An 18,953-nucleotide genomic window follows, 5' to 3' on the forward strand; every position below is an offset into this window, starting at 1 on the left:
GGCTGCAAAGATTAGGGATGCCTTGAGGGAGCAATTTGAGGCCGAAAACCAGCAGTGATATCTGGTGCCCTGCACGGGAGTCAAGTGCAGTAGTTCCAATCTTTAGGAATCAGTGTCTGCTTAGCAGACAAACAGACTTGCAGTGCCTGTTTATTTCCTGGGCTAAGGAGTCTTTTACTTTATGCAATAATAAAGAATGTTTTCAAAGCCAAAGAATCCATTTATTGAAAAGAAAAAAAAATGTATTTATTGAAAAGGAACAAGGGGGTGGAGTGGGGAACAGTACAATCACAGATTTGCGTATGTCCTGTCTGGTGTGCTGTGCAGTGAATGCTGCACTTCAGGACAGCTATACTGTATGGTGATGGGGACTGAGTGCAGAGGCTAAGGGTCATGGTTTTCAGGGCTGGATGGTGAAGATACTGGTGTTGGAGGCAGTGGGTGGCGTGAAGAACACGGAAGTTGGGGAAAGTGGGTTGGAGGTGACAGTGGGGCACAACGGAAAGAGTTTTGGGACAAGGGCTGTAAGGGGTGGGGTGGCGTTTGCGGTACCGTTCCTCTTTCTGCATGGCTACCAGCTCCTGGATAGCATCTGCTTGGCGCTCCAGGATGCTTATGAGCCTATCAGTGCTTTGCCGCCGGTGCGCGGTGCTTTGCCGCCGGTGCGCTGCGTTTTCCTGGCAGATCCTGCTTTCTCTCTCCCTCCAGTTCTGTGCTTTCTCATTCTCTTTAATAGATTGCCGCATCACTTCTTGCAGCATGTCTTCTTTGCTTTTTCGCGGTCTCTTCCTGAGTCTTTGCAGTCTCTGAGCAGGCGATAAGAGGGACGGCTGAGGTCTCAAGGTTGGTGCAGCTGTATAGGCAAAATGCAACATTTAACAGAGGCAGCATTGTTTATACCAGACAGAGTAATGATTCCCCCCACACTTAAGGAGTAGAAAACACACAGGGTCTACACAATAGCATAATTTTCCCGTCCAAAACAGAGCACACACATCCCATGGGAGCCTCAAAATGGTGAGTAAGGGGGACTGATTGTTTCAGGGCAGCACTGTCCTCTGGGTTTCTGTGCCTTGGGGAGAGCCAACAGCTTCAGGGGGTACCTACACTGAACACTGTCCCAACATTTTCCACAGGAGTTCGTCCTGGACGATATCTCGCTGCTAAGGGTGACCTGGGAGGCAAGGGAGGGTCTTCTACTGCAATGCGGCTTCCGCCCTGGCCCATATGCAGCTTGCCTGTGTGCAGCAATGGTCCCCCCGCCCCTCGCGGCACAGTGGCACGGACACGTTAGCCTGGCTGGAACAAGGACCATGGTGGCTCTCCCGGTAAACCTGCGCAAGCGCATTGCACACGTTCTGGATGAGACATTCGAGAAGATTACCGAGGCCGATTACCGCGTTGTGATAAACCACATCAATGCACTATTCCACATCTAGGCATGCATGCCTAACCCTCCTCTCCCAAAGATCCCGCACCGAAAAAATTCCTTCCCGGAAAAAAAACCGCTTACCGGGAACCTGCTCTTCTGTTTGTCCTCCACCAAGTTCCGGCCGCTGCGACTGGCTACCTTCCTCCTGGCTCGAGAAGAGCTCCTGGCTGCATGGCTCCAGGGATTCCGGGATGTCTCCATCCGGCCCACCACCATCACTCCCGTTTTCCTCCTCCTCTTCCTCCCCCCTGCACACCAGCTCTGAAGTGTCCATGGTGGTGCTCGGAGTGGAGGTGGGGTTAACCCCAAGTATCGCATCCAGCTCTTTGTAGAATCGGCAGGTCGCAGGGGGAGCACCAGAGCGGCCATTTGCGTGCGGGCTTTGCGGTAGGCACTCCGCAGCTCCTTGACTTTAATCCTGCACTGCAGGGTGACCCGGTCATGGCCCCTTTCCATCATGTCCTTTGATACCTTCCCAAAGGTATCATAATTCCTACGGCTGGAGCGCAGCTGGGACTGGACAGCTTCCTCCCCCGAAACATTGATGAGGTCCAGCAACTCGCCATTGCTCCATGCTGGGGCTCGCTTGGCGCGTGGAGGCATGGTCACCTGGAAAGATTCGCTGATAGCACTCCATGCCACGCCGGGCTGAGCAAACAGGAAGGGGATTTTTAAAATTCCCGGGGAATGTAAAGGGTCGGTCACATGGTTGGTTACCTGAGGCCAGGGCAGTAGAGTTTGAACTGATGACCAGAGTGGCTAGAACAGGCATTGTGGGATACTGCCGAATAATTCTGGAGGCCATTCACAGCACATTGGGCGGCCACACTGGCGCCGCAGCGCTGCAGCGGCAGCGCAATACTCACTATTCCTCTCGGAGAGGTGGAGTACATGCAGCGCTGCAACCACGGAGATACAGTGCTGCACATGCCTTGCCAGTGTGGACGGGGAGTGAGTTACAGCGTTGGGGGAGCCTTTACAGCGCTGTAACTCGCAAGTGTAGCCAAGGCCACAGAGAGAAAATAAAGCTCATACAGTGAATTCTGTATTTGGGTTTTATATTTAGGATGAGCAATATTGCAACCCCAAAATGTTCTGAGATCATGAGTCAGGGCCCAAAGATCATGAGGAAAAAACAGAACACATATATGTTGGGTAACCACAAGGGCTAGAAACTCCCCCCCCCCTTTCCCAGTAATTAAAAGCCAAGATTCTCCCATGATCACAGGACTCAGAGAGCTGGGGCTTTAAGAAAAGTGCCAAATATTGTGAGATTTGTAAAAACCAAGAAGACTTGGCAACACTGGCTGAGAAGAAGGATGGTCTTGTAGTTCAGGCCCAAGACTGGGACTCACCAGGTCTAGAATCAATTTCCTGCTCTGCAGCCATCTCCAGTGTTTGATCTTGGACAAGCCACTTCATCTATCTGTAAAATAGAACTAATGCTGTCTGTTTTGTCTATTTAGATGGTAACCTCTTCAAGGCAAGGCCTGTGTTTCACTATGGGCCTGCAGTGCCTAGCATAATAGGGCTCTAAGTCCTACTGTGATACAAATAAGTAATAATTAGTGTATTTGGAAAAGACTATGGGAAGCGTTCCGAGAAACCATCCACAAATAACTCTCTCCTAGCTGCTTTAGAGCAATGCTACATTATTCCTTGTTTTTAGCCCTAACTTTCTTTATCATCATTTTGTAATTTCTATTGGGAAACTCTGGTCACCTCTTATCCAGGGAAATAAGAAACTCCCTCATCTGTTCCATTTCTTAGATACCTGATGCCACCTGGCACTATGCTCATCTTAGAGGCAGCAACCGCTTCTACAGCATGGCAACTAAAATGGCACACAACTCTCCAGATGGGAACTAACTCTTGCTTCACATGGAATGATTTATTTCTGTTCCCTCCCTCTGCTTGCAGTCACTCCTTGTTTACCTCTGTCCTATTTTGTACTGCTGCTCTGCAATAAACTGAGAGTTCAAGGCCTTCTCCATAGTAACCTCAGGCCCAGTTCAGCACAGATACATGCATGCCCATCCCATTGATTATAATTGGAATGCTAAGTGGATTTGGGAGCAGAATTTAGCTTGAGATCTTATGCTTACAATCTTGTTTTATGATCTGTCTGTTAAAGCACAAGATTGAGTCTGATGTAGGTTCTGATCCTGGCTCTACCAGTGACTTGCTGTGTGAATTAGGGCAATTCCCTTAACCTCTCTCTGTGCCTCATCTATAAAATGGGGATGATCATACCAACCTCACAGTAGGAGATATGCAGCTTAATTGGTTAATTCCTGTGAAGTACTTTGAGATTCTTGTACAGAAGGCAGCATTAGTGTGCTTATGTGCTAAGTAATTATATTTAATTCATTTATCAGTAAATATGGAAAGACACAATTAAGAATCTATGACTATGTTGAGTTAGGAGAGCTCAGGCATTGCTCAATTGAAGGCAGGCTGCACTGGCAGCTTGCCAGAATCCTGAGGGTTGCATTTAATTTGCATAAATGGAGCAGATTACAAGTTGCTTTTATGGCTAATGAAAAGGTGTGGTCATGATTGGCCCCAGCATGCAATGTTTCTTTAATGCTCAGATGAAGGTGGTGCATTGCATGCTGGGACCAGTCATGTCCACAGGCTGCGCCTGTGTGTTGAAGAGGATGCCAGCTGTGCTTTGTGCTAGGGGATGAATGTGTTATGTCACAATGTGGCATGAATGCCATTGTACTGTGATGCTGCATCAGCCCCTGAAGATATTTCAGCTCTGTTTGGAGAATAGATCTATCACTACTGACTGTCCCACAAAAAAGAAGGCAGGTGGCAGCCATCCTGTTTCCTACAGAGACCATTGGAAAGCAGAGTCACCCAGTAAGGTCTAGAGGTAGATACAGAGATGCTACAGCAGTTTCCCATACTATTACTCTTATAGGCCATTGCAGCTGCAAGCTGGGACACTAACGGTCCTATCCAGCCTTCCCTTTCCTCTTCTCTCAGATAGAACATAGTTCCTTCTGGGGCTTCTGACATCCTCATGCTTGTAGCACCCCATATTAGCAGTCTGGTATAGTGCTGCCTAGGAGCGGAAGAGAAAACATTGACCGCTTGCTGAAAGCATAATTACTTGTTTACTACACAGCCCTGCTGAACACCCAATTGAGAAAGGAGCACAATAATGAAATACTCTGTTTTCTGTGCGTTTCAGAGGGAAAGCGTCTGATGGTAGAGAAAGCCCCCCAACATCTAACCAAATTCTATTCCCAGCTCTGCTACTGATATGCTAAGTGACCCTTGGCAGCCTTCCTATGCCTCAGTTTCTCCTCGGTATACCAGGGATAACACTTACTTAACCACACCTCACAAGGGTTGTAAGGGTTCATGTTTGCAAAGCACAGGGAGGCCGTTGGATGAAGGCTGCTACAGAAGGAGGTGAGGTAGTATTAGCAGTGGATAGTATCACAGCTTACTATTTTCCTATAAATTTGGATCAATGCCTTTCAAGGCAGCCTAGTTGCAAAGGGACTGTCTGGCAAGCAGCTTTTAAAGCTACCTATAGCTTCTGGGTCTCCCTAAAATAGGAAAAATTGGCCAATCACAAACATTCCATGGCTGAGTCACATCTAATAGGTGCTGTCAGTATATATGATCATAGACCACCTATTGAATTCTGGCAGACAAGGAGAGTGCATATAGGCTCTGAGGACCTGTTGACAGGTGCTGCCTTGGGGTTGATGTTATTGGGGAAGTGGTCAGGGATGCTGACTGGGACATGGTGCTGGTCGCCAGGTCCTTCCCACATCCACAGTTGTGAAGTTTCCATAGCTTCAAGCCCTGACTGCAAGAGTATGGGGGCCCTGACCTGCAGGATGGAGGGAAAGGTCTATTCTGTTTCCTTGGTTCAAATCTTCATCCCCTTATGTTAGACAAGGAGCCATCCCACTTGTCTCCAGCTCACAGGCATATGGAGACCCGGGAGACACAAGGGAAAACACCCTAATCAATAGGCTAGGGGAGAGGGTTCAGGTGGGGCTCATAGGAATAGCTAGGAGAGGGTGCAGGTCAAAAGTGTTTTAAGATCTCATCAGTTTCCCTTTAGATTATAGAATAAAAGAAAATACCTGCTTTGTTTACTACAGGAATTCACATGCCACTGCAGAGGCCAGCTGCTCCAGCCCACCTCATCTTACCCAAATGCTGGCTGCAGCCATAACTTCTCAGTAACATCTATTCCCACACAGCCTCCCCTTACATAGAGAACCCGCTGAGACCAGACACACTTAACACAGAACCTGGTTACATCCATGACTCCTCAGCCACCGTTCCCCTCACCAAGAAACTAACTCTGGAAATAGGTCTGATCTCATTGTGCATTAGAAGGATCCCCACTTTTCTGCCTCACAATTTATGCTTCTTAGGTAGCAAACAAACTCCACACCCGTAGGCTGGTCCTAGGTGGGTGAGAACAAAGATCTGAGAGTGATCTGCTGAGTTCCGCTCACATGTTAGCTTCTGTGGGCAGATCACTGTTATCTTCCTTCCTCCTTTGCAAAGCAGAGGAAAGGGTGCAGAGAATGGTAGAGAGCAGAAGGAATCTAACTTCAAGGGCCTAGCTAGGGTCTTCAGGGCAGCATTGGGCCAGTTAGCTAAGGAAAGCAGCAAGTACTTGGAGAGAGTCACTCAGTCAGCAGCCATAATCACAGCCAGATTTTCAAAGGAGCTTTGTGCACCCAACATGCTAAACTTTATTGAAAATCTAGTCCATAATGTCTAGGACGATAGTGCCAAACATCTGGCTACTTGATGCATTTATATGGTCTGCACAGTTTATGGTGATTCTGCAGAATTTCAGTTTTCATTTTAAAAAGTTTCGAGCCCTCACAGTTGCAAAGAAAACCTTCCAAACACAAAGGGCGCGTAACCAATGCCGTCTGTAGAGAGTCTGACAAAATGACCGAGAGGTGAAATGACTGAAGGATGGGGGAGTTCCCACTAGGGGTTGACACTAAAGCCTAGAGAGGCTTACACTTTACAGATCGGCATTAACTATTTAATTGCTGATCATTTTAGTTGGGGAATTGAAACCCATGGGGGTGGGAACGCGGATCTGGTGCAGCGAAACAAATGCAGAGGGAAGAAAGCAGAGGGAAAAGGCAGGGAGGGAGGGAAAGAAACAGAGAAGGGGGAGGAAGGAAGAGCAGGACTAGCACTGGTCCCAGGGCGAGTGTAGGTCCCCTCTGCCTGGTGGGGGAGGGGGACATGCAACAAGGCACTGAAAGAATAGCGATGAGGCTGATGGTGGGGGATACTTTGTGCCTGCCCCCCATTAACGCCACTGGGAGACCCTCTCGGGGTCCGTTCCCAGCCCTGAGTCCGAACGGCAGCCGGCTCCAGTCGCTGAGCCAGGCGTCGCACCGGGACGGGCGCTAGGACCCGGGAAGCCGGCGCACGGAAGCGCTCACACCTGCTGGGCCACATCAGCCGGGGCGAGCCCCGTAGCTGGGGGTGGGGAAGAGGGAATTGGACTGTCGGCTACTGCCCTGGCCGCGGAGCGCGCCCAGTCCGGCGCCGCGGCTGAGCCCGCTAGGGGGAGCAGGGCGGGTAGCCTCGCCCGAGGTGCCCGCGAGCGCCCGGGAGCTGGTCCCCGCCCCGTGCCCACGCGGTGCCGGGGGAGGGTGAGCCATCGGCGGGCGGCTCCTGCCGTGCGTGCCTGCGCTCAGCCCCTCTCTCCTCCTCCGCAGAGCCCCGCGCAGCTAGTCTCCGGTGAGGACGCCGCGGCCAGTTGCCCGCCGGGGCGCACGGAGCTCCTGGCTGCGGACAGGTTGTGCGGCGCGCTATGGACCCGGAGAGCCCGTCCGGCGCTGCTGCGAGCGGGGCGCAGCCTGCCAGCCGGGCCCGCTGTGTGCCGAGACCTCCAGCGTCGGGACAGGGGCATCTGCACGGCGCCGTCTAGGACGGGCACCTCTCCCTGCCCTGGATCCAGAGCAGCAGCAACTTCCCCGCGTGGATCTTCTTCGCCAACTTCTCGGCGCCGGCGGGAGCCCGTGTGACATTCCCCTGCACTGCAGCTCCCCACTCAGGCGGTGGCTCCTACGCTCCTTTGGAAAAGACACCAGTTCAGTTGCCTGAATTTGATACACTTTTTTTTTTTAACAGAAGCCAAGACAGCGCTCCCCAGGCCATCGGATCACCATTAGCTAGCAGCCATTGCTGTTCTCCGTATCTAGGGTACAGTTGCCCCGTGACCGGTAGAAGCAGCCTGGCTCTGGGTTGAAAGTGAGGAAGTTGTACAGTCAATGCTCTTTTGTAGACTGATTCAACACACACTGCACATTGCCCCTGGTAGCAGGCTGCATCCCAGACAGAGGGGGCACGCCCACTGAAAAAGGATGGTTCTTAAAGGCTCCTGGGCTGAACAGGGTTAATTCATCACTGCATTAAACACTTCTGGGGCTCAAGGAAGGGGAGAATAGCTCAGAGCTGATAAGACTGGAGAGGCTGGGGTTCCAAGGATGGACAACATGTGCGAGGTTCCCATTGGGGAATGTTCAGACCAACCCCCACTTGAAGAAAAAACAGGGGAGCCCCCTATAGCCCCCAAGACAAAGCCACCATTCAGTATCATCTTCTCCACACTTCTCTTCTGTGGCGAGTGTGTGGCTGCTGGGTTCCTGTGTTCCTCCTACAGTCACTCTGATGATCACTTCTGGCTTGCGATGACCATTCTCTTCATGCTGTATCCATCCATCATGGTCCAGCTGACCCTCATTTTTGTCCACAGGGATTTGACCAGTGACAAGCCACTGGTGTTACTGATGCACATTCTACAGTTGGGGCCTGTCATCAGGTGAGCAGCATGAATACCTCCCCATCCCCATTGTAATACATACATGTTCCCCTCCCCCTGCCCCAATGAACTAGGGATGAGATGATCTGTACCCTGAGTCAACCAGCTGCACATTGAGTCAGTCCCAGGGACACTGTGTTGACTAGGGAAGCTTCTTGTACAGAGTTCTAGTAGGGGATGATGCAGGAGCACTGGCTGTGATACAGCTCTCAGCTATTACAGTTCTACCCTGCCAAGAGTTACTGTTTGTACAGTGCTTTGTCAGTGGAAAGCATTATGAAGGCTAATATACTGTTACTAAAGAGGCTCTCTGGGGAGTGGTGTAGTAGCAGCTCTGGCTGTGGGTAAGTTCTTAGCTGCCCCTGTCCCTGTGGGGAGAGGTGTAGGAGCTGTGGGGTAGTTCCTAGATCCTTCCCTGTGGTACATGCTAGCTATATGGGGGGAGAGGGATAGCTCAGTGGTTTGAGCATTGGCCTGCTTAAACCCAGGGTTGTGAGTTCAATCCTTGAGGGGGCCATTTAGGGATTTGGGGCAAAAATCTGTCTGGGGATTGGTCCTGCTTTGAGCAGGGGGTTGGACTAAATGACCTCCTGAGGTCCCTTCCAACCCTGATAACCTGATTCTATAGGTGCCAGGAGCTCCAAGCTACTGCATTTGGTTCTCTTTAGCATTATACAGGAGATTGCAATCTGTTTCCTCCTGCCCACAGCAAGGCAAGAGTAGTTATGAAAGGTCAAGTAAGCAAACTGGTTTTAGGCTTGGATTCAGCTGCCTTACAAAAAATAGAATCTGTAAATTAGCAAAACCTCATGAGGCTGAGACCATTCATCATCTCAAAATAGTGCCTGTTTTCTCTCTTCCTCCTCTACCCAAGGACAGGCTCAGAGGAATAAAGCCCTGGAGATTTTCTCTTCTCCTCCTAACCCCAATGGAAATAAACCACAGGGGATTCCTACCCAGCCATCTCCCCCAAAGACAGTGGCCACTGGAACCTACTCAGGCAGCTTCCTGCCTCACCCCTTCCAGACTAAATGCTTACTGCCTCTCTGTAAGGGGAGGTCTGCAGTGAACTGTTCTCTAACAAAGGCTCCTTTTTCATGATTGCTTTTTGCACTTCTTGTCCCCTCTGAGTTAGCTGGCCACACTGAGAGACAGGGTGTTGGCTTATGAAGTCTGTGTAGTTGCCGCTGTATGGCACGGGGAGGGCGGGGTGAATTATCTTGCTGGGGCTGTTTCAGAGCTGAGATGAGAATAAGGTGTGGCTGGGAGTCCTGTCTCTGACTGAGGGAAGGCAGCTGTCACCTTGGGTTTGATGACGTGGGAAGGATGAGATGGGGAGACATGGGACAATGAAGGGAAGAGCATTGGTGCAAATGGGTGAGTTTTGGAACAGAAAAATCCTAGGAGCAGGGAGACACCCAGGGTGCTGTAGCCACCCAGGGTGCTGTAGCCATAGGCCCAAGGGAGGGAGGAGGAGCTGGGTGCAGTAAACCGGAAGGGAAGAAGCCTAGGTCTCATTCCTAGAGAATGACAGTGATGCCTCCTTCCAGACAGGAATCTGCCCCTCCCAGTGTTAGCTCTGCCTGCTCCAGCAAGACAGCCTGTTTATACATACCCTATGTTGTGGGAAAGCCATGCTGGCTGCATCAGAGCTCACTAAAAAAATAATAAAGCTTTTAAAACCAGTTTCTGTTTCCAGCTGGGCTGGGAAACAGGCTAGGTGTCTCTCTTCCGGCCTGCCCCCTGTGAGAGTGTCAGTCGCCCTGGGATGCACCCAGGTGGTGTTCAGGCATCTCCATGGAGAATTCTTGGGAAGGAGATAAGCAGGACAATATGGTATATCTAGCCGCATCTAAACAACTAACTCCGAGCCCTCCACTTCATGCGGAGCCCACAAACCCCCAGAGATTCAGAGCTGCTACATCCTCTGACAGGAAGCAAAGAATGGAGGAGTATCAGGATGTCCCTCAGCACGCGATGCTTCAGCTCTAATGGGATAGTGCTGTCCTTGACTGAATATCCAAGTTTTTGAGGACTTCCATCAGACCATTTGATCAGGATGAGACAGTTATTTTAGGGCTAAGTTTCCATTGCCAGTTTTAACGGTAGCATAAATTGTACCAGTGAGTAGAGGCCATCTGCAGGCCCTCTCTAATCCCACATCTTGCACCAAATGCCTGACTCGTCTTGCTGTGCAGACTAGCTGTGTGAAAGTACACAGCCAGATCTCTCTACAATGGGATGCTGCTGCAAATGGCCTCCATCCATTTCAGCAGCAAAAGGCCAAATGTAGAGTGCCTGTAATGCCTTCTGTTGTGACGTCTGCAGGTACGTGGCTGTAGTGAGAGGAGCCTCGGAACGTTCTAGAGAGACTTCTCTACAAACCCTTTCAAGTGCAGCCCTGGAGTCCAAACTGCTGAGTCTCACCTGGTTTCACTGAGTCATACACTGGCTCTGGGCTCACTGGAAACTGGTTCTTTCGGATGAATGTGGCTTCAGTTCAGAGTTTGCAACACAACATGTAACCAGGCGAGACTCGGGTCCCATAAGAGAAGTAGTGCAGAGATCTAATTCCAATTGATCTGAAAAATGGCCATTTCTCTTGTACCATTGATTGTCCTAATAAAGTTTTCCACTATTGGTCCTAGAACACATTGGTCCTAGAAGCTAAACATATTTAGGTGTTAGCTCTCTTCAGCAAACCATTTCTCTTTCTCTCAAACTTACTCTGCCCCCCAGTGATTTTGATAGATATTGAATTGACCCTTCCAAGTGCTCAGAGTAACATAATGGGGATTTCCAAAGAAAACCAAGTGCCAGAATATTTCAGAGATGCACAGAGTAAGAAGTGTCTCCAGGCTGGCAAAACCAACCATAAACTACCACATACAGCATAAGTAGAAGGACTCCCCACTCCCCCAACCCTTCACTTACTCTAAGGAGGCCAGTGAGGATCTGGCTGAGGCAAAGACTCCCGGGTACCTGTTCCCTGGGCTAAAGTAAATCAAACAAAATGCATGGACAATGCTGCCTTTGGGGGAAAAGGCCATGTTACCAGAGCTGTCATGCCAACAGGTTAGGAAGGGGATCTCTCTCTCTTTAAATTATATATATATATATATATACACACACACACACACCCCTCCCCTCTGCTCCTTTCAAGCATTGCAGCAGAGCAAAGTGTGTTTTGGGGTGCATGTTTCCCACAATGCAAATATAGAGCCCTGGTTTGGGAACGGGGTTGCTGTTTGCCTTGCCATGCTCTCCTTCACTAGTGGCCTCCTTGCTAAACTGCTTGAGTGGAATCAACAACCTCCTGCTGGGGAGCATGCCGACAAGGAGACTTGCAGAGGAGCATGACGGGGTCCCTGGTGAGGGTGCAGGCTGGCTGAGCTGATGGGCTGCTTTGTCTGTGCAGGTGCGTGGAGGCCCTGGTGGTTTACTGTTGCTCGGGGCGGCAGGAGGAGCCATACGTTACCATCACACGCAAGAAGAAGCTCAGGAAGGGCTCTGAGGTAGAGCTGGAGCAGGAGGTCGGCCACTCGATCCGCAAGCTGGTCACACACCGCAATGCCTTCAAGCGCATGGCAGTGATCCAGGCCTTCCTGGGCTCCACCCCGCAGCTCACGCTGCAGCTGTACATCAGCATCATTGAGATGTATGTCCCCCCTGCCAGAGGTAAAGGAGGAATGGGGCAGCATGGGTAGTAACCAGTGAGGCTCAAGGTGCAGGCCCAGAAATTTGAGTGCTTATCCAAGTCTATCAGGTCTGCAAATGCACAGTGGAAGTCTTATAAGAACAGGCTAGTCCTCTAGTTCAACCCACTCTGGAATGGAAGGCAACAGATGTTTAACAGCACATAGCAATGCTGCACCATGCTTTGGGAGAGCAGGTGAAGAGCAATGCAGTATCCAAATGACAGTAGAGGGGAATGTTTAGGTAGTAAACTCAGACTTGTGGGTAACATCTTTGTGGAGCCTGTTTCATACCAGAGAAAAGATCCATGGCAGGTAGGGCAGCACACTGCTGAATAGGATGTCTTCGGCACTGGCTCGGATAGCTAAGATCTGAGTCTTCTAAACTTGATATATCACCCAAAAAGGGTGGAAAAGAAACATCTCTAGTTCAGTCCCTGGCTTATTTTTCCATGCAGCACTCTCTCTCTCTCTCTCTCTCTCGTAGAGTAAACCCCTGTAGGTGAGGGAAGGATGGCCTAGTGGCTAGGGCACTGGAGTGGGGCTCAGGACACCTGGGTTCAATTCCTGTCTCAGCCACTGACTGCCTGTGTGACCTTACAGAGTCACAGTCTATCCTGTGCCTCAGTCCCCCAACAGTTAATTGGGGATAATGCTTCCCTGCCCCATAGGGGTGTTGGGAGGCTAAAATCCATGAACCAATGTGAGGTGATCTGGGACTGTGGTGCCGAAGGCCATAACAGTAGATCCCGATCTCCACCAGGGGCATAGTGAGGTAGGACTTTAACATCTCCCTTCATGTGATACTATTGCCTCTGTCTCCTTTGGAAGCTGTTTCCATTCCAGAGCTCGTCTTACTGTTACGTATATTTTAAAATAATTTTTCGTAGTCACGTTTAAATCATCCCATATGGTCTGGTCTTGCTGGTGCAGCCACAAATAAGTTCATGTGACGTCCATGGAAAAAGTCACTAAAGCTCTTATGATCCAGGCAAGGAAACAGACTCCAATCCAAAATAAACCTTAATTTAAGCTAATAGCATAAATGATGAGGAGGAAATTGGGTTTTATCCAATCAGTTGCTATTCCTAATGTACAATGAGTGCTGTGTTTAGTGACTATCTGCTTATAAAATCCTGAGAGCTCCCATCTCAGTCTCATTTAATAGAATTAGAGGGTGAGCGCCTCACTCGTGCTTTGAGCCATTCATGCTGCGTAAAAGGGCAGGAGCAGTGTAAAGAGGCCCTAAACGCCCTGCTTCCAGCATGGAAGGATTCCCCTGGTAGGGGCACTGTGTAAGATAAGCAAGTGAGGCTACCTCCGAGGACCCCCTTGTAAGTTGGGGTGTAGGGGTTGTGCTGGGGCAGGAGGGGTGTGCTGGGGTGAGGCCACAGCTTGCATCACTGGGGAGATTTGGGGGAAGCTATGGTAACAAAGAGAGGCTCCCAGAGCTGTCTACTCCAAGGGCCTCTCCAGACCCTGGACTGGTCCAGGACGGGGAGGGACCAAAAGTGGCTTAAAACCACCATAACTCCCCGCCCCCTGGGCTGCAAGTTTGTGCTGCTCCTCTGAGAAGCACAGCACAGAATCTCAGCCAGAGGGAGTCCCATAGGTCCATATCCTTGGCTGGTGTGATTCATGGTAACCCTATTGACTTAGCAGCATTGTTGATTTCACTAGTCAGGGATGGGGGCTATAAATTTCAACTGGATTGCTCCCATGAGTAAAATTAAGCATGGACCTGGCCCAGGACTGGTAAAGTAAATTGGATTTGGGTAGGGAAGATGATCTCATGGATAAGGTGCAGGCCAGGAAGGGAGGAGACCTAGGTCCTTGTGTGGCTCTGCCACACATTTCCCGTGTGACCTAGAGCAAGCTCTAACTTGTGACTCAGTTTCCCCCATCTGTAAAATGAAGATAACAGCATGTACCTACCTTCTGCAGGTGTGGTGAGGCTATATTAATTAATGGTTGTGAAGCACTGTGAGATCTGCAGATAGAAGAAGCTCAAGAAGCACAAAATAGTAGTATTGCATCTAATGTATTACAACTTGAGCCTACTATTGTTAAAGTCAAAGGGAGGTTTTTCATTGACTGGGAGCAGGATTGGGCATATAATCAGTAAATGTTGTAAACCAAGCTTTCCAATTCCTCATGTATGTAAACAATGTAACCTCCTGATGCAGTGTCTCTCAACCTTTCCAGGCTACTGTACCCCTTTTAGGAATCTGATTTGTCTTGCATACCCCAAGTTCCACCTTACTTAAAAACTACTTGCTTACAAAATCAGACATACAAAAGTGTCACAGTACACTTGCTGAAAAATTGCTCACTTTCTCATTTTTACCATAGCATTATAAAATAAATCAATTGGAATATAAATATTGTACTTAACATTTCAGTGTGTAGTGTATAGAGCAGTATAAACAAACCATTGTCTGTATGAAAATTTAGTTTGTACTGACTTGCTAGCACTTTTTATGTAGCCTATTGTAAATCTAGGCTAATATCTAGCTGAGTTGATGTACACCCTGGAAGACCTTTGCATACCCCCCAGGGGTACATATACATCTGGTTGAGAACCACTGTCCTAATGTACCTGGGATATAAAACTGGTGTTTATCACTAGCTTACATAAAAGTTTACTAGTTCAGAAAGTGGAGATTTCCATTCCTGTGTATGTCACATATGCCTTAAGCTGCTAAACACTTACACACCCAAAGGGGTGTGAATTAATAGGAGAATGACACCCAGTTTCCACTGACCTTCATGTCCACGTGCAATTTAAGGTTTTGTGCAATGAGCAGTATTCCAGGTCACAAATAACGCACTGCTCTCTAGGAAAGAAGAGGAGATTATTCACAAAGCACAAAAAGAAACTCTCCTTTTCATTCTGTGAGGCTCTTCCAGGGTCTACCTGCACACTCTGTATCCTCTGTAACTGTAAAACACTCTGGGTCCCACATTGTGATCCATGCATCACTGGGGACTTGCTGGTGGTTCATGGAGTGCTGACTAGCCAGACTGTGCTGCCTGCCTTCCTTGCAGGACAGCTAAAAGCACCTTTCCCCCCTAGTATTACTTTTGTACATAAGCCATAGTTGCCCAGGGATGCTGTATGATCATGAATGTTAGGAAAAGCGTCCCCTAGAAAATCTCCATTAAGGTGTGAGCCACACTATGAACATTTTTGAGAAGCTCTGGAATAAAATCTCTGGCCATTCCAGCAACAGATGCAGGAAAGTAACCCTAGTTCAGGCATTTGCATAGGGGACTTGTCTGTACATCTTGAATCTACATGCCACAGTAGCAAATGCATCATTTACTCACTACACCCGAGATCAAAAGCAATTTCCCTTTATGGCTGCAGCACAGTTTCCCTGTCTAGGCTGAACTAGAGTGACCAGGGCAGCTACGTTTCCTGTATATAAAGGCTGACTTTGTAACACAGAGGACAAAAGCTCACTCCTCCCACACATACTACAGTACATTGATATCATAGTATCTGATCCTTTGCCTGGCTACTGCTGAAACATGAGACAAAGTATGTCCTGCATTGACTTGCTATGGCTCACAGGACATTAGGCACTAAATAAGAGTGGACAGAGACTTGCTTAAACATAACTCTCCTAGCAGAATCTGTCAGAGATTGCCCGGTGGCAAGTCTGCAGCCACTTTCTTCCCTAGTTTATAGCTGTGTTAGGTGCGGATGCAAACTGTAATTGTGTCTGATGACAGATTCCAATGCAGTTACAAGCCTCAGTTTGGACAGGGCCTGAGTGGGTAACAGTTGTAGAGACAGAAAAGGGAATGGGGCCAAGCAGGATTCATGGCTGTCCTGCAGCCTGTCCTCCTTGCTACTGCACTAACTACCTAGGTGCTTATACCACACCGGTCCCCATTGTATTTGAGCACCTGGGCCACCAGATCTTGCCCAATTACAGCCGCACAACCCCGCCAAGAGCAGAATTTTACCCTAACTCAGAGGTCTTAAGCCAAATTCAGGCCTAGCTGATGCAGGGGCAGCCTTGGCTCTGGGCCTGCTGGTATCTGGGCTCAACTGAATCTCCTTTCTGGAGTGACATGGGGTTTGTTAGCTGTCTGAATTAGTGGGGTGGGGGAAGGAGTAGATGGTACTGAGCACCCACTCACCCAGCAGGTAAGAGGGAATGCAAATGTTCCCACTTACTCTGGGCAGAAGATGGTCTTGGGTGGCTACACTTATAGCTACAGGAACAAGAAAGAGGCTTGCTGGGGAGGATTTAGGGCACCAGGACATACTGTCTTCACCAGGCCGTTCTCAGCTGGGACATTCCTTTCCCATTTGGGATCTAGCTAACCAGACTGTTTCTGTCCCTCACCTGCAGCTGCTGCAGGCCCCTGCTGCTGCCTGCCACAAGCTATTCCTCCCCTGCCCCTCGCCCGTTCCCAGCCCCTTTTCATACCACTGGGACCATTCTGCCCCAGTGCCAGTTCCAAACCCCTCCTCCCACCCTCCATGAGTCATCCCTCCCCAGTGCCTGCTTGAATTGGGCATGAGTTGTCCCTCCCCAGTACCCACTCCAAGCCCCTGTCCACGCCGAGACCTTTGTGCTTGACCCAGGGTCTGCTTGGACAGTGGGGCAGAGGGGAAGGCATGGACTAGAGCAGCACGTGTGCATTGCCCTGTGTAACCACCACTCTAACCACCCCTGGTCACCACCTTTCTTCCCTCCCGTGCAGCAGTCCTGATGGGCATCTGCCTGGTATCGGTCACCTATGGGGCGCTGGTCTGCAACATCCTGGCCATCCAGATAAAATACGACGACTACAAGGTCCAGCTGCGGCCGCTGGCATTCATCTGTATCGTCCTGTGGCGCAGCCTGGAGATCTCCACCCGTGTGGCCGTCCTGGTGCTCTTCTGCAGCGTCTTCAAGCACTGGATCATCCCCATTATGCTCGCCAACCTGCTGATCCTTTTCTTCCTGCCATGGGTGCAATTCTGGCGTAGTGGCGCCCGGCTGCCTGACAATGTTGAAAAGAACTTTAGCCGGGTGGGCACTGTGGTGGTGCTGTGCTCCGTCACCCTCCTGTACGCTGGCATCAACCTATTCTGCTGGTCGGCCGTGCAGCTGAAGCTGGCTGACCGGGACCTGATAGACAAGGCACAGAACTGGGGCCGGTTGGCCATGTACTATGCTGTGCGGTTGGCGGAGAATGCTGTCCTGCTTGTCCTCTGGTACCTCTTCAAGACAGACGTGTTTAACTACATCTGCGCCCCACTGCTGGTGCTGCAGCTGCTAGTGGGCTACTGCCTGGCGATCTTCTTCATGCTCCTCTTCTTCCAGTACCTGCACCCATGCCGCCAGCTCTTCCAGCACAATGTCTCTGACTTTCTGCAGTGTGTCTGCTGCCAGCGGTGTGCACCAGTCAGGCCCATACAGCTCGATACACCCTGCGAGTCTGGCGTGAGGCACAGCATCGTCTGATGCACGCAGCAGAGGGAGGGAGCAGGTCCAAAAGATCCAACATGAGCAGCTGCCGATGTCAATGACCTATCGAAAGCACTTGCCTGGCTCCTGCCCGGTGTCTAGCTGTGACACGTGCCTGTTTACAGACTGAATGGGGCGCGGGGAGGGTGGGGGGAGCAGCCAGGCAGCAAAGCTGTGATTTATGCAGAGGAGATCAGCCAGGCTGGGCCCAAGGGGCCTCCTCACCAGTCATTAGCACAAAGCAGGTTTAAGCTGAACAGGCACCAAGACCAGAATTCTCCTGTGCCACCCACACTGCAGCTCTCGGCACTCTGATGTCAAGGCGGGGTCTGGTGCCTGTGGACCCACTGCAGGCTGTGAATGGGAGAGGAGAATCCAACCTCTCCACACTGCATGAGTAAAGTGCACACTCGTCCCCACCCCCACCTACTAACCTGTCAGGAGAGCCCTGGTTTGGGGTAGGAGGGGAGTCCAGTCCCTGACTCTCTGCTTGTTCAGAGCTTCATTCCCCACCAATACACTGTGTCAATTGCACACCACAACCTGGAGTGCAGGGGCCACCCTCTGCTGTCATGAAAGGAGATTTCTGTCTCCAAGTAAATCCATGCATCCCTGGACACCCCTGCTGCCCTGTGCCTTTGCTTGGCACTGCACGTCTCAGCTGTACTTCAGCAGAAGGGACATTGTTCATGATTGGGCCCTGTCTTCCCCATTCCTGGTGTTCTCTCTCTGGTTATTACTGTACATTTGTTGAACTCACAAAGGATGAATCTTGAAGTTGACATGGTGGGAAATGTTCTGTGTTTTAAAGGAACTGATGTCACTTTGGGTCTGGCTTTTGTCTCTTCTGGTTTTTCGTGGGCAGCATCACGCAGTTGGGTTTGAAAAGGCTGAGAGCTCCAGCGACTCATGCTCAGTGGGTGGATATCAGGAGAATTTTCCTCCTCCCTGCTCCTGGGCTCTAACTGTTCAATAGTGCTCCAGTTAGGTGTGTGTTTATTCCTTTCTCTGTGGCTTGTGGTAGTGTTTGCTAGTTGAGTCCAAATTGAACACTGGATCCTGCCCCTTCATCCTCTGGGAAAGTCTGGATCCAGATCTGAACAGCTTGGCCCATCTCCAAGATGTCAAGCCTGAAAGGCCCCTGAATTCTGGGGAAGTCTAGTCTGGCTTTAAACTTCCTTCAGTCCCACATCCAATTGCAACACACTATTTACCAGCTTCCCTCCTTTAGCTGTTTGCTAAACAAATCTCTGGAGGGAAGAGCTCCCTCTCCAGGGAGATGTGGGGAATGCAGTCTTATGTTTGCAGTAGGGATAACTGCAAATGCTAACATTACTGTCCCTGGCCCAGCGGGGGAGGCCCCAGCAGCAGAGTATAGATAAAGTACCACATCTCATACCTCAGAGCACAGCATCCAGTATGTGGGTGCACGGAGGGTCTTGTCTAAATATACATGGCAGTATAGCCCTGAGCCTAGGCAGTAGCCGTCCTGGAGGTCAGAGCAAGCCTGAGAG

General features: G+C 50.1%; 1 protein-coding gene and 1 long non-coding RNA gene across 2 annotated transcripts; one reads left to right on the forward strand and one right to left on the reverse strand.

Moving 5' to 3' along the window:
- Window positions 1-220: 220 nt before the first annotated feature.
- Window positions 221-2,080, reverse strand: LOC135973399 (uncharacterized). Its single transcript, XR_010590226.1, has 2 exons — window positions 1,514-2,080; window positions 221-853 (listed from the first exon to the last, which is right to left on the reverse strand). It is a non-coding gene; the product is annotated as an uncharacterized LOC135973399 (long non-coding RNA).
- A 5,101-nt stretch (window positions 2,081-7,181) lies between these two features.
- Window positions 7,182-18,267, forward strand: XKRX (XK related X-linked). Its single transcript, XM_024103731.3, has 3 exons — window positions 7,182-8,273; window positions 11,692-11,951; window positions 16,691-18,267. Exons 1-3 carry the CDS (start codon window positions 7,939-7,941, stop codon window positions 17,434-17,436), a joined length of 1,341 nt encoding a protein of 446 aa, XP_023959499.2. The 5' UTR covers window positions 7,182-7,938; the 3' UTR covers window positions 17,437-18,267.
- Window positions 18,268-18,953: the final 686 nt, after the last annotated feature.

The sequence above is a fragment of the Chrysemys picta genome, chromosome 9 (genome assembly GCF_011386835.1).
Source record: "Chrysemys picta bellii isolate R12L10 chromosome 9, ASM1138683v2, whole genome shotgun sequence".
Lineage (NCBI taxonomy): Eukaryota > Metazoa > Chordata > Testudines > Emydidae > Chrysemys > Chrysemys picta.

Excerpts from the sequence above, each read along its gene's own strand:
- XKRX (XM_024103731.3), top strand. The coding sequence starts at position 7,939 with ATGGACAACATGTGCGAGGTTCCCATTGGGGAATGTTCAGACCAACCC. Across the intron at positions 8,274-11,691 it reads CAGTTGGGGCCTGTCATCAG|GTGCGTGGAGGCCCTGGTGG; the intron begins GTGAGCAGCATG and ends TTGTCTGTGCAG. Across the intron at positions 11,952-16,690 it reads GTATGTCCCCCCTGCCAGAG|CAGTCCTGATGGGCATCTGC; the intron begins GTAAAGGAGGAA and ends CCTCCCGTGCAG.